General features: G+C 43.9%; 2 protein-coding genes across 2 annotated transcripts in view; one reads left to right on the top strand and one right to left on the bottom strand.

Annotated features, from left to right (window-relative positions):
* The window catches only part of fem1b (fem-1 homolog b), a 49,927-nt gene extending 42,207 nt beyond the window's left edge, over positions 1-7,720 (top strand). The window contains exon 3 of the mRNA XM_059952966.1: positions 6,544-7,720. The gene's annotated coding sequence lies outside the window, so the exon portion shown is untranslated. The remainder of the gene's footprint in view (positions 1-6,543) is intronic.
* Positions 1-24,163, bottom strand: part of itga11a (integrin, alpha 11a) — a 265,485-nt gene that overhangs the window by 22,355 nt on the left and 218,967 nt on the right. The window contains exons 21-24 of the mRNA XM_059952982.1: positions 21,422-21,520; positions 15,818-15,894; positions 13,145-13,234; positions 12,453-12,543 (exon numbers count right to left, since the gene is read on the bottom strand). Coding sequence (XP_059808965.1) covers positions 12,453-12,543; positions 13,145-13,234; positions 15,818-15,894; positions 21,422-21,520 — 357 coding nt within the window. The remainder of the gene's footprint in view (positions 1-12,452; positions 12,544-13,144; positions 13,235-15,817; positions 15,895-21,421; positions 21,521-24,163) is intronic.

Raw genomic sequence — 24,163 nt, 5'->3', positions numbered from 1 at the left:
CACACATGACCAATAAACAGACACATCTTTGGAATGTGGGAGGAGACTGGAGCACCTGGAGGAAACCCATGCCATTATGGGGGAGAATGTACATCGGGGTCACTGGCGCTGTAATAGTGTTACGCTAACTACTACGCTACCGTGCTGTCCCCAAGATGAGGGGGATTCATTTCCCCTTCAAACTCTTTCTCCTACCTTCTCCCCATAACTTTTGACACCCTTACTAATCAAGAACCTATCAACCTCCTCCTTAAATATACCCAATGGCTTGTCCTCCACAGCCCTCTGTGGAAATGAATTCCACAGATTCACCACCCTCTGGCTGAAGAAATTCCTTCCCATCTTGGTTCTAAAGGGACATCTTAGAAGGATCTCAGAGAAGATTAAAAGGTTGGCACAACACTCTGGGCCGAAGGGCCTGTACTGTTCTATGCTATCTGCTCCACTTTCTAAATAATAACTATAATGAATCCCTGTGTAAGAAGCAACACTTGAAAAGTAAATGACAGGTTATACAGCTTTTTGAGGATGTGATAAGCCCTGTATCACATCAGCTGGACTCTCAGAGCAGTAGCGGGACAATGCAGCACAGCACGATTAGAAATGTCCTCTTTCAGGCAGGACGTTAAATCAAAGCTCACAGGATCTCACAGCACTTGAAGCAGGTTTGGAAGTCTACATGACTGTGGTAGTGAATAGCGAGAAGCTGGCAAGGATGTAGTCAAAGATAAACGTGAACTTGATTTGTCACATGTGCATTGAAATACACAGTGAGATGTGTCATTTACATCAAGTCAAACCTGTGAGGAACAAACTGGAGGCAGCCCACAATGACTCCCTGCTTCTGGCACTAATATAACATGTCCACAACTCACTAACCCTAACCTGTATGCCTTTGGACTGTGGGAAGAAACTGGAGCACCCGGAGTAAACCCTCACAGTCGTGGGGAGACCGTATAAACTCCTTAAGGGCAGTGGCAAGTATTGAACCCTGTCAGTGAAAGCTGGTGTTGTAAAGCGATACACTGACCATTTGACTGCCATGCCATACTGTACTGAACCGAAGAGTTCAGTCCCTTCTTTTTGAGGAACAGCAGTGAAGGGCGGTGAATTGGCTAATACATATCCCTGAGCCAATATAGAAACAGCTCGTCTTTTCACTGCCAAACTGTGTGAAACTGACTGCTGTATTATACTGGCACAAAAGTGACAGCACTTCCAAATAAGTTAATTGGCTGTAAATAATTTTGGAACATCCTGAGATCATGGGAGTTCCTGTGATGTGAGTAACACACTCAAAATGCTGGAGAAACTGAGCAGGTCAGGCAACATCTATGGAGAAGAACAAACAGACAATGTTTTGGACCAAGACCCTTCATGATGACTGGAAAGAAGCCAGAAGAAGGTGGGAGGGGAGGGGAAAGAATACAGGCTGGTAGGTGATAGGTGGGATGAGGTGAGGGGCAAGGTGGGTGGGTGCAGGAGGGAGGATAATGCAAGAAGATGGGAAGTGATAGGTGGAAAAGAACCAATCTTATAGGAGAGGAGAGTGGACTATGGGAGAAGGGGAAGGAGGATGGGCACCAGAGGGCAGTGATATACAGTACAGTTGAAGGGAAGAGAATGGGTAAAAGGGGAACTGATATGGGGAATGGAGAAAGAGGGAGGTGGGGATGGGTGGAAAATTACTGGAAGTTAGAGAATTCAATGTTCATACCATCAGGTTGGAGGCTAAGCAGACAGAATATGAGGTATTACTCTTCCAACTTGAGAACAGCTCATCCTGGCAGTACAGGAGACCTTGGACTGACACGTTGGAATGAGAATGGGGATTGGTGTTAAAATGGGTCGCAACAAGATATCCCACCTACTGTGATTGACAGAGTGAAGGTGCTTGATGAAACTACCCTCTTTATCTATGTTGGGTCTCACAAATGTAGAGGAGGCTGTAGCGAGAGCACTGGATACAGGAGATAGCCCTGACAGACTTGCAGGTGAAGTGTTGCCTTTGCTGGAAGGGCTGCTAACTGCCGCCCTGATTTGTGGTGAGGGAGGAGGTGTGGAGGCAGGTCTAGCACTTGTCTCGCTGGCAGGGGTAGGTGCTGGCAGGTGGGGGGAGATCACTGGGGAAGGACAAATGGACAAGGGAGTGAGGGTTCATTAGCGTTCAGATCTTCAGCAGTTGCAGAGATGCACAGTGATTGCGGAGCTCTGGATTCTAGTACATGGGCTCCCAACCGTTCTTATGCCATGGACCAATACCATTAAGCAAGGTGTCCGTGCACCTCAGGTTGGGAAGCCCTGCTCGTGATTTGTACTTGACACACTTTGTCTGAGAATAGTCTTCTGAGTTCCTGGAATTCACAAACAGCAATAGGGTTAAATTCACTGAATACCATTTGTGCTACCAATGCCTCCAGATGCAAAATACATTGTTATTTAATACATAAAGAAATCTGTTATCATAATTACTGAAATACATTGATTTTAAATTGTTTAAAATTCTTAGATGAAATACGACTTCTGATCTTAGTACAGCGATTAATCATTGCAAGCTGGAGGCTCCAAAATCCATTCCGATCCCCACAGTCCCTCAATATAACATTTCTATCAAAGCACCTCCATAGCCTCTGCCAACATTTCCAAGCCAGCTCTTTGGGAATATACTGTGGAAATTCCATTCAAATTTTTCATAATACGTTGCTTGAATTCCTGGACGGGGACAATCAGTTGCAAATGTTGTACCAGTTTGTCTACATTCCCACTTGAACTGTTCAGGAGATGGTGCCAGGATCCTCACACAGGGAATGTGGCTGGAAATACCTCATAAATCCTTGGGGTGTCACTGCCCCAGATCACGGCTTTGTAGGACCTGGCACCCAGCACTCATCTGGACCCCCTGACCCTACACTCCTACTCATTCCATTAAGGAGTAAAGTGACACACACTGAGAATATTCCTGAGAATATTTATGTTGCATGTGAATAATGACTGCAAGATGTTAGCAAGATGTTCTGATCCTGGACGCAAGTTTAAAAGTCCAGTAAACTCCCGCACGCAAGGTCAAGGTGGTCAGTGCAAGTCCAGAAGTTGAGGCCCAAAGGTCAAACCCAGTGAAGCCCAGAGGGCAAAGGTGAAGGTCAAAGTCAAGTGCATGGCAGGTACAGAGGTAGAAGCCTGAATATTGTAGACCAAAGTTAGAGGCCCAAAGATGTCACGTGGGTGTGGAAGAGTCACAAGCCTGGGTTACCAGGACTGAAGATCTGTGCAAATCGGAAGTCGAGTTCCAAAGGTGCAACTGGTAATCAGCAAATGCTGGGGTGAAGTTTGGAGTTGGAGACTTGATGCCTACAAGTCTGAGAATCTAAGCACAAGAACGGAAGATGGCTTGTCCTGGAATTTGAGGCCTGTTTGTGTGCGTGAGTAGGTGGGAGGGAGGAAAGGGGCTTGAATTGCTTTCGTTGACTTGTCTTACTGTTATTGATGTTCTTCTGGATATTGTGGTCACGGGTCTGTTGGCGCCAGAATGTGAGGCAACACGCGCAAGCTGCCCCAGCACAGCATTGGGTGCAAATTTCACCGTATTTTCTGCTGTACATACGTGTGATAAATAAATCTGAATTTAATTGATCATGTTAGGAAAGCATGCTAATCTACCCATTCTCTTCCAGACACACTGCCCCACTATTGTATATTTAATATTTCAGTAACATTTGAGTAATTCTGTAAATATACTGTATTGTTTGACTAAGCATTCTTTGTTGTTTACATAATTAGTTATGGGTTGTATGTAGAAGTATGTGAATTGCATATGTCATCATGTACGAGTTATTTCTGGGCTCCATTATTTTCCTTTCGATTAACTTCTGGATTTACAAACCATAACAGTGGCAATGAGGAAGTTTAAAGTGAACATGAGATGACTAAATACCTGCTCAAGCACAGCACTTTTTTTTACTTCAGAAGGGGAGAAAGAGATGTTCAAGTTAAAAAAGGCAGAAAATGGATGAAATTTATGGGTTTATAAACAGTGAGTATTGGGTGATGATGATGATAATAATAATAATTATAATAATAATAATAATAGTAAATTAAAAATATAACAGAAATGGCTGGCTGCATCAGAAAGGTAGATACATTTGATTGCACAACAGATAACTGGATGATGTATACTGAGCAAATTGAGCAGTATTTTAAAGCAGATGGAATTGCCAATGAAAAGCGAGTGCCAGTTTTGCTGAGTGCAATAGGTGAAAGAGCATATAGTTTGCTAGAAGTTTGACTGCTCCAACCAAACCAGATGAACTAAGCTTTGCTGATATCGTGAAGATAATGCAGGAGCATTTAGATCCAAAACTATTGTTGGTTACAGAATGGTTTAGGTACCAAACGCAGAATCAAAAGGAAGGGGAGTCCAATTCAGCATATGTGGCTGAATTGAAGAGATTGCCTGAGCATTGTCTGTTCAGTGATGGGCACTGAAAGATCATTTAGTTTGTGGAATCTTACAAGAAGGCATTCAAAAACGGTTCCAAACTGAAGCACAACTCACATTTTAAAGAGCAGCTGAAATTGATGTATCAATGGAAACAGTAGCCAGCGATACAATTGAGTTGCAGTCAGGAATGAAAGTGGGTGTGAACAAAATTGTAATGTCTAAACAGAAACTAGTCTGGCCTGGCCATACATATTGTGGTACTGGTGTGGAAGGGGCTCACATACACGAGTCCAATTCACGTTTAATGGTGACATTTGCAGAAAATGCAACAAAGTAGGACACATACAAAGAGCATGTAAGGCTGGCAAAAATAAATGGGTTGCACAGGCAGGAGAAAAAGATAAAAAGTGAAGTTGCAGTTTCAAAAGAGCACTAATCTGCATACTCTTAGTGAACACTCAGATGATGATTTTTCTGAGAGTTAATGAGAGTTGCACAGTGTTGAAATGCGCAATGTGAAAACTAACAATAGACAAGCAATATGGCTTACACCAGAAGTGAACAATGAATTAATTAAAATGGAATTGGATACTTGTTCAGCTGTTCCAGTCTTTCCACAAAATGAGTTTGAATGGCTTTTCAATGATACTGAACTGAAGCCTGCGGATATCCAACTAAGAACTTACACTGGGGAAAAGGTAACTCCCATGGGAATGGCATTCATAATTGTGAAATACAACAACCAACAAGCCACATTGGGCTTGTATGTAGTAAAAATAGTAGGGCCAGCATTGTGGGACCATGACTGGCTGGAACAACTTCAACTTGATTGAAGAACCATCCACCATTTGCATGCCACATCCCCTGCAATAGAGTCAACTGAAAGCGAACTAAGAAAGGTACTGGATGATGCCAGAACAGTGTTCAAGGTTAGTACTGGAAAACTCAAACATTTCAAGGGTAAAATACTATACATATATAGTATATGTATATTACAAATCCATATATCATATACTATCTGTGATAAAGTAGCCAGTGAACTAGTTCGTATGAGGGTTGAATGAATTCTTTCCAAATTTGACTGGTCCATGGTCAATGCCAGTGATCCCAGTAACAAAGCGGAATCGGTCTGTCAGGATCTGCGGTGATTTTAAGGTCACCATCAACCCAGCACTGAAAATAGATCAATACCCTCTGCCCGGGATGGAGGAGATCTTTGCAAACCTTTCTGGAGGGAAACAATTCAGCAAAGTGGACTTAGCCAAGGCTTACCTACAGATGGAGAATGAAGAAGAGTCCAAAGTGTTTCTCATCATAAACACTCACAAAGGGCTTTACCGCTATAATAGGCTTATTTTTGGAGTAACATCTGCATATGTACTGTGGTAGAAAGTTAAGGACCAGCTGTGGCAAGGCTGCCCAGACACTCAGTGTTCCCCAGATGACATCAGTGTCACCAGTGAGGATGACAAGAGTTATCTCCAAAATCTCAAGATAGCATTAAAAAGATTAGAAGATTATTGGCCCAGAACATAGCACAGCAAGTGTGAATTCTTTAAGCCAAGCATCAGTCACTGTGATCACACCATTGACACACAAGCATTACACAAATGAGCTGAGAAAATTCAAAAAGTGGTGGATACCCCAAGGCCAAAGGACATGTCATAGTTGCGTCCTTTTTAGGATTTGTCAAATACTATAACAGGTTCCTCCCAAAATTGGCTGCTGTGCTCCACCCATTATTGCAGATCGAGAACAAATGGCAGTGGACAAAGCAGAGTGAGGTGGCTTTCCAAATGGTAAAGAAAATGGTGACACCAGTCACTGTACTCACAGATTATAATTCTCATTGTCCTTTGAAGCTTGCCTGTGACATCTCACCTTATGGTATAGGTGCAGTCATGTCATGTTATGAGTGATAGAAGTGAACACCCTAAAGCCTTTGCATCACATTCCCTTATTGCTGTAGGAAAAATTACACACAGATTGACAGAGTGGCCTCGAGTCTGGTTTGGAGTGTAAAACATCTTAACCAGTACTTGTATGGAAGAGGCTTTACCCTCATTACTGATTATTAATCACTGGTGTCCATTTTCAATCCACAGAAGCAGCAGCACGAATGCAGAGATGGGCTCTTTTTCTTGGAGGACACAACCACAAGCTCAAATCCAAGAGGATGACTAGTCATGGAAATGCTGAAGGATTGTCCTGTTTATCCTTGGAAAAGGAAAGAGCTGAAAAATTTACAAAAGAGGACACTTCTCTTGGCATATTCTCCCTAATGCAAATCAAAAGTTCTCCCTACTACAGCAGAAATAATCCAAAAGGAACGAGAAAAGACCCCACGCTGTCTCAGAAATACATGGCAACACAAAATAGCTGGAATGTGCAGCAGAATTCCAGATCCCCCCTTTTTACCAATGCCTGGATGAACTAGCCTTTGATGGGGGGTGGCCTTATGTGGGGATTGAGAGTTGCTGTACCATTCAAGCTGAGAGCTAAAGTGTTGGAGGAGCTAGATGTTGGTCATCTAGGCATGGTCAAAGTAAAAGCATTGGCTCCAAGCATTCTCTGGTGGCCTGGGATAGATCAGCAGATCGAGCAGCTTGCCCTGCACTGGTTGGGATGCCAACGTATCTGGAAGAATGGTATCCAGAGCTGTTAGGACCACTTCCTGCAGTCCCAGAGCCAACTCCCACACCACCACAGAGGATGCCCCAGAACCTGAGACCATTTCACAGCCACAAGTCTCTCCTGCCAAATAGAGTGAAAGATGTTATCCCATAAGAGAAAGAAATCCTCCACAGTGAATAAATTGTTAGGCCTGAATGGGACAATTAAAAAATTAGTATGCTGTATAGTAGTAGTATTATACTGTGCAGTCGAGATGCATTCTATATTGAGTTGAAGTGTATAGCTAAGCAGGGAGGAGTGTTGTGAATTTAACATCTCAGTAATATTGTAAATATATTGTTTGATTAAGCATTCTTTCTTTATATAATTCATGACGGGTTATATGTAAATGTACATGAATGGCATATGTTATTACGTCACCACGTTTATGTGCGCACCTCACTGAAGTAAAAACTAAAAAGTACACGAGTTATCCCTGGGGCTCCTGAGTTTTTCTTTTGATTAATTTCTGGAGTTGCAAAACATAATGCCTACCCATCCTGCAATGGCCAGTGTTGAAATTGGAATTAAAAACAGGAATTGCTAGAAATACTCCACATCAGTGCATCAGCCTGGAATGATAAGTCTATTTCTCTCCTCACAGATGCTGACTGACCTGCTGAGAATCTCCAGCCCTTGACTTGAGCCTTATAAATAGCCATAGATGTGGTCCTGATGAAGGCTCCCAGCCCGAAACGTCGACTGTTCATTCCCCTCCACAGATGTTGCCTGTCTTGCCAAGTTCCTTCAGATCCTCCCTATGTTACTCCAGATACCCAGCATCTGCATTGTCTTGTGTTTCCATTCTGCTCCTGATTTGTTTTTGGAACACTTCCCATTCAGAGGTTTGTATCAAAGAACACCTTCAGCAAATCCATCGCTAATTAACACAAGAGATTCTGCAGATGCCAGATATTTAGAGAAACACACACAAAACCTACTGAAGAACTCAGTAAGCCAGGTAGCTTCTTTGTAGGGGAATAAACAGCCCACATTTCAGGATGAGATCCTTTATCGGGATTAGAAAGGAAGGGGAAAGAAGCTGGAATAATAAGATGGGAGGGGGAGGAGTACAAGCTGGCAGGTGATAGGTGAAATCAGGTGAGGGGGGGATGATGTTGGAAGCTGGGAGTAGGTAAGTGGAAGAGGTAAAGGACAGAGGACAGTGGGCCATGGGGAAGAAGGAAGGAGGGACATCACAGGAAAGAAGAGAAAGGGTAAAAAGGGAGCCAGAATGAGGAATTGAAAAAGAGAGAAGCAGGTGGGGGGTGGATGGGTGAGAAATTACCTGAAGTTATAGAAAATAATGTTCATATTGTCAGGTTGGAGGCTACCCAAACAGAACATGAGATGTTTCTCCTCCAACCTGAGAGTGACCTCATTGTGCCAGTCCTCTTACCTCTGAGGAGAGCGAGAGACTGTTCAGCTAGTTCCACTCTGCTGCCCAATGCTAACAAGGACTTCCTTTCAATGCAAATTCTCACTTGACTCAAAATGAACTACATTTAAACTCAGTGTGTTTCTCACCTAACCTTTCCAGGATCTACAAGTTATGAAATTCCTTATCTATGTCCTTATGTTAATAATATAAAAAGGTGAATAATTCTGATAAGATTCTGTGAAGGCATTAGTGCTCTATTAGGTCAGAAAAATAAATTAGAATGCTATAGATTTTCAGTCAGAGTCTGATGTTTTTCCATTTTTGGCAGTATGAAAGAATGCAATATATCTAGAGACATAATTTATTCAATGTGCAATAGGAAATTATTTAAAGGTTGTGAATCTGTCTGAAGATTGCAGGGTCTGCAATAACTTTAGACACGTTCCATGATATGTGTGTGTACCACATATCATATCTGAGTGAGTGCACATGTTCAAAGTTCGAAGTAACTTTATTATCAAAGTTTATATATGCCACCATATACAACCCTGAGATTCATTTTCTTGTGGACATATTCAATAAGTTCATAATAGAATCAATGCAAGATCGCACCAACTTGGGCATTCAACCAGTGTGCAAAAGACAACAAACTGTGCAAATACAAAAAGAAAAGAAGTAATAATTTATAAATAAATAAATAAATAAATAAGCAACAATAAATCTCAAGAACATGAGATCAAATTCTTGAAAGTGAGTCCATAGGTTGTGGGAACATTTTTAAGGTTATCCCCATTGGATTGGTTCAAGAGCCTGGTGGTTGTGTTATATTCAAACAGGCCCTTCAGCAGACCAAAGTGCTCATTTAAGGTAATCCCATTAAATCCCACATCCCTCTAAATCTTTCCCATCCATGTACCTGTCCAAATATCTTTTAACCTTTGTAATTGTACCTGCCTCAACCACTTTGTCTGATAGCTCATTCCATATATGGACTACCCGCTGAGTGAAAATGTTGACCCTCCTCACTCTCTTCCCTCTAAGCTCTTGATTTCCTAAACCTCGGGAATAAAAACGTTCACTCTATCTATGCTCCTCATGATTTTATAACCTCTATAAGGTCACCTCTCAGTCTCCTACTCTCCAAAGAATAAAGTCCAAGCCCGCCCAACCTCTCCCTATAACCAAGACATTGAGTCCTGGCAACATTCCAGTAAATGGCCCTTTCCAAAAGGTTCCTTCTGAAAAGGGCTTTAGGGCTACTAAAACAAAAATTCATATCCAGGCAGTTAATCTGATCAATCATTCTAGTTAGCCCTCCTACCCCCCCTACCTATTACCCATATCTGTACTGTACACTTCAAACCGCTTTTTATAACGATATTTACGATGTAAATACATACAAATGTTTATATATTTATGCACATTTTCCATTTCTGTACTTGAACCAGATTTTTATATGATTCTTTATAATTGTTGAATTTTTTGTTGTGCCACGCCAACCCACCACAGCAAATTCCTAATACAGGTAAATGTATATGACGAATAGAGTTGATTCTCGATCCCTGAAATGTCATTTTTATTAAGGAAAGGCTGACCACAAGGAAGGCTGCAGTACAGACTGAACTGCTCGATTCTGAGGCAGCGAGAGCCTCTGACGATTGAAAACCTGATGAGGGATAGGCAGAACTCTTATGCCAGCCCAGATCCATTCAAGCTGTTCCTGCTTGGCTGCTCACTACCTAATTGGGTCCCTATCTTGCTCTGATACAGGAGAGGACTGGGTTACCAGGTAAGTACTGTATGTAGACTCTACTCCAGCGTTAAAGGCCAGACCCATTCCGGTGGATCTGGCGTTATGTATAGGCCACGCAGGTAGGAGAGAAAATTTCCTGACTCAGAAGGAGTTCATGAACTTTTACACTTCTGCCACTATCATTCAGTTCTGTTGATGTTTTTAGCAATGCCAAGCTTTTATCACCAATGAACTAACAATTATTGAAAGAGTTCCTGAAATTCTCAGAATGGTAGCATTTAGACTCATGTTTCCTGGTTTATTGCTAGCTAGTAATTAAGTGATGCAACTACGCTTAATGTTTCCACAGACTTCCTGTTAATATTTCTCCTTGGAAAGAGTTTTCTGCTTTAATTGTAAATAGCCCCTTGGATATTACTGAACTGAATCATATAATGGAAGGCCTGGAATTCTGGGCTGCCAATTAAACTGTGTGGTTTTGGCCAGGTCTGGTGCATCTCCTGCCCAGGGTCAGTATGGAACAGAATTACAATCTTGTGTTTGTCTGTCATTCTCATTACTCTTTTATAGGAAAGGTGCATTAAGCTGGCAGTAATATTTATGAGAACGTTGCCATGACTCAATGTCCTGAGTTATCAGGAGAGGTTGGATAGGCTGGGACTTTATTCAGGAGTCTGAAGGGCAATCTTATAGAGGAGATTTGGATTCACTTATTTATCGCATGTACGTCAAAACACACAGTGAAATGCATTGTTTGCGTTAACAACCAAAACAGCCAAAGGATGTGGCATGGTAGTGTAGTGGTTGGCGCAACGCTTTACAGTACCAGCGACCTGGGTTCAATTCCCGCCACGGCCTGTTAAGGAGTCTGAACATTCTCCATGTGACCATGTGGGTTTCCTCTGGGTGCTCTGTTGTCCTCCCACAGTACAAAGACTTACCAGTTGGTAGATTGATTGGCCATTGTAACTTGTCCCATGGTTAGGCTAGGAATTCTGGGTGGTGTGGCCTCGAAGGGATGAAGGGCCTATTCCATGCTATATCTCAAGAGGCAGCCTGCTAGTGTGACCACAGATTCTGGTGGCAACAGAATGTTGGGCACAACAACACAAACATCATCAACAACAGCAGAACAGAAGCAAACAAAATAACAACAGCAAAGCAAGACTCTCTCTCTCTCTCCCCCCCGCCCCCCCACAACCCCAGGGTAGGCCACCTCAAAGCCTCCGACTTACCCAGTGGACTCGCGGACTCACAGACCCAGGGCCTTTGGTCATTGGGCCCTGACTTCTGGACTTCCGATCGACCTTCGAACTTTTACCTTCAGTGTCAAACCCAGGAATTGCTGATGAGGGGACCCCGAACTCTAAATTTGCTGATTTGTGTACCTAGGGGGTCACTAGCTCTCATGCTTCTTGCCTGCACAGATCTCAAATCATGAGACTTGCCGACCTGGGTAGACTTTCTGATCTGATGGGGAGGGTTCGGGGGCACTAACCCTCATCCTCACTGGACATTGTCCACTACACTTGTCGGCATGTCACCTGTCAATGGATGTCCTTCCTCATACGTCCACATCGCTGGCCTTCGAACGTGGACCATGGAGCTGAGGTCTAGACTCCAGCCTGACATGTGACTTCCTCACATCCCTGTCTCTGAACCCTAACTCCCCTAGCTGTTCCCAAAAACTATCCCTACAAATAAAAACTAATTCTGAGCCATGACCTTGACAGACACCACAGCTCGGTTCCATCTTGACTAGAGCATATGAATGCTCTCAGGGAAAGGGAATAAAAAAAAAAGAGGGCATAGGTGAGGGGGTAAGATTTATAAGGGACAACTTTCTCAGGCAGTGGATGGTGTGTACATGAAATGAGCTGCCAGAGAAAGTGGTTGAGGCAGGTGCAATGACATTTAGGACACTTGGATAAGTATGTAGATTTAAAGTTAGAGGGATATGGGCAAATGGAATCAGCTTAGATAAGCATCTTGGTCAGCATGGATGAATTGGGCCAAAGGGCCTGTTTCTGTGCTTTATTATTCTATGACTGTGACTCTATGATGCTCCAGGTAACTCTCAACATGAAGAGCTCCTGGTACCGATCAAGGTGCTCTCCAGCAACAGCCCAGGACTTCAGAGGAGTATGGGAAGAAAGTGTTGGAAAGACTCCCAAATGAAACATGTAAATAAATAGAATTGGACTTACTGTGAAGGAGAAGTTAAACGGGGGGTCGAAATCTCCATTTTCCTGCAGCTCTTCCACTGATTTCAAATCATAGCGATCTGGACTGGATTTCCTGTCCCAACAAAATAAATTCAGCAAATGGGCAAGAGAACAGAAACTGCCACAAAGATCAAACATGACAGATCCTGCAGATGCTGGAAGCCTTCAGCAACACACACAAAATGCTGGAGGAACTCAGCAGGTCAGGCAGCTTCTACGGAGAGGAATAAACCGTCGACCTTTTGGGCTGAGACCCTTTATCAGGACTGGAAATGATGCAGGAAGAAGCCAGAATAAGGAGGTAGGGGTGAGAGGGAAGGAGTACAAACTGGCAGGTGGTAGGTGAAGCCAGGTGAGGGGGGAGGTGGGAGGGTGGAGGAGAGGGGATGAAATAAGAAGCTGGGGGGTGATAAGTGGAAGAGGATTGAATGAAGTTTGAGTGACGTGTTTGACCAATATTCCAAAGTGCTCTGGGAAACATAAATCAGACAGAGATGAACGATGTGAGACATTAAGAGTGGAAAGTAAAAGGAAGACGTGTGGAGGGAGGTGGAGAGGTAGAGTGGTCAGGTGGCTAGCCGTAGGTTATGTAGTGTATAATGAATGGGGGCTCAGACGAACTGACCTGCCTGAAGTAGAAAGTTCACGGTGAAGGCAGGTTATATAAGGGATACCTGGTGAGAAGGATATCTGCTTCATATCGCACAGGAACGTGGAGATGGTACGTGTTGTCTTGAAGAGTTTCTTCTGCTTCTTCACTGTCACTGAACAAATTAAAAATAGATATTGTAAATTAGATACGCATGGTGCAATTAACATGGGTAGCCTACCCAGTGAAAACTCACGAGCTGATCCTTCTATTCAACAACTTGCAGCACTTGCTCGAACGTTGTGGGCATGCTACGTTGGTGCCACAATGTGTGCGGGCTGCCTGCAGCACATCCTTTGGTGTGTTGGTCGTTAATGCAATCTAATGTTTGAATGTATGTTTCGATGTTCATGTGATAAATAAATCTGAATCTGAATACAACTAATTGCTGAAAATCTACAGAAAGCTTACAGGGAGGTGATTCTTCAAACAAACATAAAGAAAAGCACAGGGGCGCCTCCACTCCCTGATGAGATTGGGGCGAGCAAGGCTCCATTCCAGCCACATTCTACAGGACCACCACCGAGATTGTCCTCCGCAAGACCCTGCAACAGATTGTGAGGACTGCTGAGAGAACTATTGGGTCTCTTCCAACCCCTGCCCCTCATCCAGGACATACACCGGAAGTGTGTTCGCAGAGCCCTGAGCTTTGATAAGGACCCCTCCCGTCTGTCTCATAATCTCTTTGACCTGCTGCCGTCAGGCAGAGAGTACTGCAGTATAATAACAAGGACGGTTAGGTTGAGAGGCAACTTCTCCTCCCAGACTGAGCGACTTCGGAACACCCTACAATCACCCAGTACACATTGTTATTGCAACGTTAGTAGCAGTATACTGTTGTATATTTAACTACATAACACGCATGCACTTTACGTCAACTTGTACATCTAGAGTTTTTTTATTCTGTTAATATTATTTTATGTATGTATTATATGTACTGTGTTTTGCACCTGGTCCCAGAGGAGCGCAGTTTCATTTAGCTGTATGCATGTGTATGGATGATTGACAATAAATTTGAATGTAAACTTGAACTACAAGAAAAATAACTGAAATAGAAATTTAGACCTTAATCTAACACACACAGCATAGCCAATGAAGCAGCTTAAGAAGTGTCATTGCTGTTGTCATTGTGAAACATGAAACATGATTATCAATCTGTATAGCAAGCTCCCACAGTGATACTACACCAGTAGCATGGGCACAGAACTCTGGTACTTTGCTGGAGGAGGAATGCAGGTTCAGAGGTGGTTAAGTGATGCTGATTGAGCCACGAGCAAGGAGCCACTCCCCTAGTCCCATCCGAAGGAGTGGACGACACGAGATAGGAGACAGGGCCTCTGTTTAACAACAAGCCACTGCACCGCCAACAAGACAGCACTCCCACAACACTGCACCAGAGCGGTTCTCAATCCCATATCCAGCCTTCACAAAGGTGGAAGTGTCAAAGTCAAAGTAAATTTATTATCAACGTACGTATATATATTTTTTAAGAGATACGGGACAATGTATCTGTGCTGCTCATTCAGACTGATTAACCTACAAACCTGTATGTTTTTGTTCTAGGGGAGGAAACCAGAGCCCCTGGAGTCGCAGGCGGTTGCACATATCAAAGTATGTGTATCTCACCAGATACTAATTGAGATTTATTTTCTTGTTGGTATTTACAGGAAATGAAGAAATACAATGGAATTTACAAAAAGCTATATGCAAGTAAAGACTGACAAACACCAAATGTGCAAAGGAAGACAAATTTTGGAATAAATAATAAAAAAACAATACTGAGGACATGAGTTGTAGAGACCTTGAGAATGAGTCCGTAGGTTGTGGAATCAGTTCAGTGTTGAGGTGAGTGAAGTTATCCACGCAGGTTCAAGAGGCTGACGGCCGAGGGTATTAATTGTACCTAGACCTGGTGGTGTGGGGCCTGAGGCCCCGATGGTAGCAAGAAGGAATCATGGCCTGGATGGTGGGGATCTTTGATGATGGATGCTGCTTTCCTGCAGTAGTGCTCCTTGTGGATGTGCTCAATGGTGGTGAAAGCTTTGCCTGTAGAGTGGCACACTGAGCTACAGTCAGTAGAGATGCACAGGCCAAGGGAGCCTTGGGTGGAAGGAAGGGGGTGAGGACTTGAGGGCTCGAGCAATGATGGAAACCTTCCAAGAGGCCCAGGTGCTGAATGCTTCCCACTTGCACTGTGTGTGTGACTGGGAACACCAATGAAAGACAGTGGGCAGAGAATGCTGGTTGTAGAACTGCTGCCATTCCTGATTGGACACTAGCAGAAATCATTCATCAGCTTGCACTTCAAGAAGGCTGAGGCGCTTTTAAAATCATCATTACTACTAGGTTTAAATCAAACTCGCTTCTTAGCACCACACACAAAATGCGGGAGGAACTCAGCATGTCAGGAAGCATCTATGGAGGGGAATAAACTGTTAATGCTTTAGGCTGAGGCCCTTTATCAGGACTAGGAAGGAAGAAGGGGCCAGAACCCAGAATAAGAAGATGGGGGGGGGGTGGGGAACGAGTACAAGCTGGCAGGTGATAGGCGAGATCAGGTGAGGGGAAAGGGTGATGAATGATGTGAGAAGCTGGCAGATGATAGGAAGAAGAGGTAAAGGGCTGAAGAAGGATTCTGGAAGGAGGAGAGGAGAGTGAATCATTGAAGAAAGGGAAGGAGAACACAACAGTTTATTACCTGCTGGCAGTAACAGTTAGTTCCACATTGTCCAGGAAGATGGAACGGCTGAACTCGAACTCCAGACGGAAAGTCACCTGTGGAGATCAGAAACAACGTCAGCCCAAAACGCAGAGGTGACCGATCGCAGAGAACCAGCCCTGTCACCGGGGCCACTGGCTGCAAACTCAGGGTTTTGGCTTATCGGCAAGAAGCCATATCCCAGGAAAGACTGAAGTCCAACCTCCCTGCATTCTTCACAGGGTTGAAAAATCTTCCCTTGCCAGGGTTTCCAGAAATAATTTAATCTCTTTTTGTTTTTGAAAAGATTGGATCGAATAACTAACTTAAAGGATCAGAGGCTGCGTCAGCAACACAGATAAAGTTTGTAGGGTGTAGAAGCCAGAACAGCCCGGTGCAGCCAGGGTTTCTACTTGCACTCTGGCACTGGTTACTGCTCCCATTGCCACGCAGTTACATTCTTAGCTCCTGATCACTTGAAATTAAATCCAGAGAACGAAAGGCAAGATTCTGTTTATGCTGCAGAATTAGTCTTTCCTGAGTAGGCCCAGACCAAGAACAGTGGAAAGGTCTGGTATATCCCTGTGTGTGTAGCACCCTAATCATCTCCAGCAGGTTAACTTTATAACCAAGACTAAATCAACTTAAATCCTCTTTTCCTTTTTTCTCCCCCCCCCCCTTTGCATTCCTGTCCCTTTTATTGTGCAGACACTGATCCTTTAAACCTGGGCTTTGAAGAGCAATGTTGTGGTTGGATGCCAGTGTCCTAGATTAACAAATTGGAGTCACAGAATAATGCCATCACTGAAAGAGGCCCTTTGGCCCATCTCATCCACACCAACCAAGATGCTCATCTAAGCTGGTCTGCTTTACTTTATTTAGTCATACAGTGCGAAGTAGACCCTTCCAATCTAACCAACTGCACCAACTAGCAACCCATCTATTAAACACTAGCCCAGGGGTTCCTCACCTTTTTTATGTCATGGACCCCTACCATTATCTGAGGAGTCCACGGACACTAGGTTGGGAAACCAAGAATCCTGAGGATACCTGAATCAAATTCAAATTTAATTATCATTCAACCAGGCATGAATACAGCCGAACGAAACAGAGTTTCTCTGGGACCAAGGTGCAAAACGTACACAACACATTCAAAATAGTGAGCAAAAAAACAAACACATATATAGTCCAAGATCCTGAGTGACATGTCCTGCAAGTCGATTGTACAGATACCCAGCAGTGCGCAACTACTGCAATCCAGCCTGTCATTCCACTGTTCAAACACTGGAGGGTAGCACTGATAGGAGAGGCCAGCCTCCAACTGAGCATGGACACCATGCTACACTGCCTCTGGCATCTCTCTCCTGCGCCTTCACGGAAAGAATGTACAAACTCCTTACAGATGGTACCGGAATTGTCTGGAAAGCCTGAACAGTAATATCATTGCATTAACCATAATGCTACCATGGCATCTACATACTCTGCAGATGCTGATCCTTTCGACTTGTGCTGTGAACAATGGTGTGGTAGCTGGGTTCCAACATACTAGATTAACAATGTAGAGTCACAGAGTAACACAGCACAGGTATAGGCCCTTCGGTCCATCTCATCTGTGCCAACCAATATGCCCATCTCAGCTGTTCCCATTTGGTCCATATCCATCTGAACTTTCCACCTGTACTTATCTAAATGTTCTTTAAATATCAATATTGCAACACCAGATTCAGGAACAGTTATTACCCTACAACATCAGGCTCCTGAACCAGAGAGGATAGCTTCACTTAACACTGATTTTACAACCTACAGACTCACTTTCAGAGATCATGACGATGACTGAGAACATGAATTGTAAAGAATCCCTGAAAGTGAATCTGTAGGTTGTGGGATCGGTTCAGAATTGTGTTGTCAAATTAATATTGTTAAGTGCTGTGTTGTATGATGTGGGCGATCATAGTCTTTGACCATGATTGTTCCTGGCAATTTTTTCTGCAGAAGTGGCTTGCATTTCCTTCTTCTGGGCAGTGTCTTGCCAAGACGGGTGACCCCCCCCCCCCCCCCCCAGCCATTATCAATACTCTTCAGAGATTGTCTGCCTGGTGTCAGTGGTCACATAACCAGGACTTGTGATATGTACCGGCTGCTCATACGACCATCCACCACCTGGCTCCCATGGCTTCACGTGACCCTTTTCAGGGGGCTAAGTAGATGCTACATCTTGCCCAAGGGTAACCCGCAGGCTAGAGGAGGGAAGGAGCACCTTACACCTCCTTGGTTAGAGACGTATTTCTACACCCCACCACCTTATGTTCTCAGTATTGATTTTTGATTTGCACAATTTGGCTTGTTTCGTACATTGGTCATTTGACAGTCCTTGCTTATGTATAGTTTTTTTTGTAAATTCTATTGAATTACTTTATTTTCCTGTAAATGCCTGTAAGAAAATGTATCTCAAGGTAGTATATAGTGAGATATATGCACTTTGACTTTGATCTAAATATAGGAATGTACTTTGATCATAAATCTTACTTTGAACTCCTCACCTGCTTTCTCTGGCAAGTTGCTCCATGTGCAAACCACCCTTTCTGTAAAGAAGTCACCTCCTCGGTGAGAAGGAGTTTCTGTCACCAGAATGTGGTGAATCTGTGGAATTCATGGCCACAGATGTCTGTGGAGGCCAAGTCATTGCGTGCATTTAAAGTGGAGGTTGATAGGCTCTTAATGAGTCAGGGTGTCAAAGGTTACAGGGAGAAAGCAGGAGATAAGGGTTGAGAGGGATAATAAATCAGCCATGATGGAATGGTGGTGCAGATTCACTATGGGCTGAATGGCCTAATTCTGCAGTTATGTCTTATGGTCTTAAATCTTTACTATTTCTTCTTAACCCTATGTCCTCTAGTTTTTTGATTTCCATTTCCTGGAGAAAAAAGACTGTGTGCATTCTCCCTATCTATGTCCTTCATGATTTTATATACCTCTGTAGAGTTACCTCTAAATGTAATTGGTTCCTTAAGGTTGTTACAGCCGGGGGTGGTAGTGGGCATAAGCTCTCACTATCTATTAAATGCTCCCAATGGCGTGCATCTCAAATAGCCTCTGACAACCAAGTCCAGCTCCTGCCCTTCACATGTAGCTTAGCTACTAAGCCCAGTGGAACCATTTCTATTGACAGGAGAAGAGGCAAAGCTGGGGTACTGGCATCTTAAAACCAGTCACCCCAGGCAGTCGGGGCTTGTCGGCTGTGGTTGGCAACTCACCTAGGAGAAGGAAATCTCTGATCCCAAACCTCCGCTGCCTTGCGGCTTTACCCACTCAAGGGGAAGGCTTCAGGAGTAACACCCAGGAAAAATCTGGAGCTGGAGTCCTTCTTTGAGTTTAATGCCGACCGGCAGCTCCTGCAATGCTGCAGTTGCCAACACGTGTCTGTCTCTGCCGTTGCTTTGGATTCATCGCTGCGTGGAGAGGGGAAGCCTTCTGCATGGGCAACAGCTTGCTCTCCATATTGTACTGCCCTGGCTTGTGTATCACAGACAGCTGTGACGTAACATCCATGGTCGATCCCGGCCAATGGAGGGCCTCAAGGTTAGAGTTATCCGTCAGACTAAATGTTCTAATTAGTCTCCTATGTACAACTTAATGACAAGAACTCAAATCACACTACACTGCTGGGAAGTTGAATGATCAGATGCCATGATGACTGGGTAGTGGTGAAAAGCCATCAAGATCATTCTTGTGAGGATTGGAGGTGTTTGCCACCTCCCTTAGGCCTGTAGTCTCCATATAACTCCAGCCCCACAGTGGTGTAATAAACTCTTAATGACCTCCTGAAGTGGTTTAATGAGGCACTCAATTACACCAAAACTGCAGTGATAAAAAAATAACAGCAGACTGCAATGTCACAATAATACACTATACAATATTCACACTACATACAACATACTATGTACAGTTTCAAGTTAAAATACAATTATTACTATTTACAAGAGGCGGAAGGGCCTATGCTATATCTCTAAATACAATAATACACTCAAGCTCCTGAGGGGCCTGCCATTCCCAGAAATCCCCCATTGTTCCCATGGACATCACCTGCTCTTTCTCCAGAGTCATCAGGTCATGCATGTAACCATGGAAGCAGAGCAGGCAGTCAGCTTGGGCAGAGTGCACAAACTCTCTTTCCCCAGCAGTCGTTACTGTCTGATCCTGCCATTACATACCCAAGCGTCCTGCAGTTTCTTCTGCCGTCAGGTACTAAAACCCAGCAATCTGAGCCTCTGCTTCTCCCGAAATTGCTTCCTGCATCTGCAAAATCTTTTGAGACTTCTTTTTCCCTAATACCCTCCTGACCCATCAGTGAGTCACTGTTAACAGACTGCCAATGTTACTTAGGTGTTAAGGCTCCCATTGGATACTAGAGAGTTATTTCCAGACCCAAGATATTAATTCCCAGGACACCGTGGGGCTCTGGGTCAGTGTCTACAGTTGACGATGGTTTTCCTGGTTTCCACAAGGGAGAAATTAATATCTCGTCAGCTTGTACTAGCCTTTATAGTGATAGAGAAAAATGGCACTGAAACAGGCTGTTCAGCCCATTGAGACCATGCTGACCTTTGAACGTCTTCTTATATAATTTGACATTGCCCCTTTTAGAACACAGAACACTACAGCACAGTAGAGGCTCTTAGGCCCACAATGTTGTGCTGATCTTTTAACCTACTGTAAGATCAATCTAACCCTTCCCTCATACAGAGCTCTGCATTGTTCTGTCATCCATGTGCCTATCTACGAGTTTCTTAAATCCCCCTAATGCATCTGCCTCTACCACCAGCACTGGCAGGGCATTCTCTGTGTAAAGAACTTCCCTCTAATATCCCCCCACCCCCCACATACTTTTGATGGTGGGATGGAGATATGTCTTTACCAAAGAAGGTTTAAAGCACTCCTTCCTTCCGCTAGCCTGCAGGTCACCCTCGGGCAAGGTATAGCACGTGCTTAGCCCCCAGATCAGGGTCAAGTGAACCCATGGGAGCAGGAAGTGGATGGTCATATGTGCAGCTAGTGCACATCACAGGCCCTGGTTACTTGACAATTGACGCCAATCTCTGAAGAGCATTCATAATGGCTGGGGTCACCTGCCTTGTAAAGACACTGCCAAGAAGTTGGCAATAGCAAACCATTCCTATAGAAAAATTTGCCAAAAACAATCATGGTTATGGAAAGACCATGATTGCCCATGTCATGCAACACAGCACAGAACAAATGAACGAACTTTTCTCCAATCACCTTACAAATATACCCTTTTGTATCAGCCATTTCTGCCCTGAAAATTAATTCTCCCCACAGTTTGATAAAGCCTTCTAGCTCCCCCAATCCTCGACCAGGGTCAATTTACAGTGGTCAGTTAAGTTACCAGCCTGTATATCTCAGGATGTGGAAGGAAACTAGAGCAGCACGTGCTCACAGTGTGTAACGTACAGACTGCACACCGACAGCACTCAGGCTCAGGATTGGAGCTGCGCCTCTGGTGCTGTGGGGGAAATGGATGTGCCAGCTGCATCACCCTGTTCTCCAATGAGAACGTGACCCTGGCCCATAGAATAAGCCTCTTACCTTGGACTGGGACCTGAACACTGGGTAAGCGACCGTGCACACTTTGCCGTGGTACCATTTCTCCAACACGTTGCAGTCAATTTTCATGTCCGAATCATCCTGTAATAAGAAAAGGTAAAATAGGACGTGAGGCATTGCCTCATTGCAGAGGGAGGCCTGTGGAAGGGGCATGCAGAGAATGTTTCTAATAGTGGGGGAGTCTAGGACCAGACAGTACAGCCTCAGAATACTCAGACATCCTTTTGGAACAGAGATGAGGAGGAATTTCTTTAGCTGGAAGCTGGTAAATTCATTGCCACAGATAGCTGTGGAAGTGAAATCATAAAGTTGATAGGTTCTTGATTGGTAAGGGTGTCAAATTTATGGGGAGGAAAAGGTGAGTAAGGTTGAGAGGGTATATAAACCAGCCATAATGGAATGGTGAAATAAACTTGATGGGCTGAATGGCCGAATTCTGCTCCTATGTCTCATGGCCTTAAGGACTTTAAATGAGTGACAATCTGTGCGATGTGGGGAATCAGCAGGTCAGACAACATCTGTGGGAGAAAAGGGACAGTTGAGACCTGCATCAGGACCTAGATTCATCTTGACATGGGTCTACAATTGAACCTTCACCTCAGTATATTTCTGTCCAATGTGCTATCCCAATGCAGGCTGTGTGCAGCGTGACACTCAACGCAGCAGCTGCATCTGACTGTTCAACAGTCAGCATTCTTTCCAAGTAATCAGCAACTTCATAAAACCTCTCAGCCCAATCCACGGAGCACAGTTTCACATTACCCAACTTTGGCAGGGGTAGTTTCATAATGACGATTCATTGTACGTGGCTGTTATTTTAACACTACTTAATTACAGTGCTTATAAAATTGACCTATTTAAAAGGAAAATATTCTTGTCGATGAAGGGGATTGTGGTGGGCAGGAGGTAGGGGCTGTGGACAATTCCAGTGGCAGCTCTCCAACCACAACTTGCCATTTATATAAACTCAAGAGATTCCGCAGATGCTGGAAATCCAGAGCAACACACAAAAAATACTGGAGGAACTCAGCAGGTCAGTCATCACAAACAGTTTTGGGCTGAGAGTCTTCATCAGGACTGTTCAATTTATGATGGTTTTAAGGAGAGGGTCCAGAGGATGTTCACTAGGACGATTCTAGCAATGAAAGGGTTAATACATTAGCATGTTAGCATTTACTTTGAGAGGACCAGAATACAAAAGCCAGGAAGTAACTTTGAGGATTAAGAAGGTACTGGTGAGGCTTCACTTGGAATATTGTGAGCAGTTTTGGGCTTTTATGTAGAAGGTGCGCTGACACTGGAGAAGGTCAGAGGAGGTTCACAGGAATGATTCTGGTGAAGAAAGGGTTACCATATGAGGACTGATTGATGGCTCTGGGCCCGTACTCACTGCAATTCAGAAGAATGAAACCTATCAAAAGTTGAAAGGCCCAGACAGAGAGGATGTGTCGAGGACCTTTTTCCTTTGGTGGGGGAGCCGAAGACCAGAGGACCTCAAAATAGAGGGATGTCCATTCAGAACAGAGATGAGGAGGAATTTCTTTAGTCAGAGAGTGGTGAATCTATGGAATTTGTTGCCACAAGAGGTTGTGGAGGCAAAATCTTTGGGTACATTTAAAGCTGAGGTTGAAAGATCCTTGATTATTCAGGGCATGAAGGATTATGGGGAGAAGACAGGAGACTGGGGCTGAAAGGGAAATGGATCAGCCATGATGAAATGGAGGAGCAGACTTGATGGACCAAATGGTCTTATTCTGCTCCTACATCTTATGGGTTAATGGTCATAATGAGGAGCATTTGTTGGCTCTGGTTCTGTACTCACTGGAGTTTAGATCAATTAGGAGTGATCTCATTGAAACCTCAGAAATTTTGAGGGTCCTTGATGGAATCAATGTGGAAAGGATGCTTCCAACAGTGAAAGAGTTCAGGACCAAAGGGCACAGCCTCAGGATATAAGGATTGGATGAGGCAGAATTTCTTTAGCTAGAGGGTGGCGAATCTGTGGAAGCCAAGTTATTGGGTATATTGGAAGTGGTGGTTAATAGGTTCTTGATTAGTAAGGGCATCAAAGATTACAGGGGGAAGGCAGGAGAATGGGGTTGAGAGGGCTAATAATTCAGACATGATTGAATGGCAGAGCAGACTCGATGGGCTGAATGGCCTAATTCTGCTCCTATATCTGATGGTCTTATTTATCTGGTGCCTTTAAGGGAGAGGTTTTGGGGTACTTGGAGACACATGATAAAATAGGCCAAAGTCAGCATAGTTTCCTTAAGGAGAAATCTTGCCTGTTGGAATCCTTTGAGGAAATAACAAGCAGGATAAACAAAGAAGAGTCAGTGGATGTTGCTTACTTAGATTTTCAGAAGGCCTCCGACAAGGTGCTGCATGTGAGGCTACTCAACAAAAAAGGGAACATCGTATTACAGGCATGGATAGAAGATTAATTGACTGGCAGGGGGCAAAGTGGGTATGAAGTGAGCCTTTTCTGGTTGGCTACTGGTGACTAGTGATGTTCTGCAGCAGTTGGCATTGGGGCCACTGCCTTTCATGTTATATGTCAATGATTTGGATGATAGAATTGATGGCTTTGTGGATTTTATGAATATAGGTGGAGGGGCAGGTAACGTTGAGGAAGCAGGGAGTCTGCAGAAGGAGAATGGGCAAAGAAGTGGCAGATGGAACATAGTGTAGTGTAGCCATATACTTTGGGATAAGGAATAA

Source organism: Hypanus sabinus, chromosome 28 (assembly GCF_030144855.1).
Source record: "Hypanus sabinus isolate sHypSab1 chromosome 28, sHypSab1.hap1, whole genome shotgun sequence".
Classification (NCBI taxonomy): Eukaryota; Metazoa; Chordata; class Chondrichthyes; order Myliobatiformes; family Dasyatidae; genus Hypanus; species Hypanus sabinus.
The sequence above is the reverse complement of the archived record's forward strand: the minus strand, read 5'-3'. Positions and strand labels throughout refer to the sequence as shown.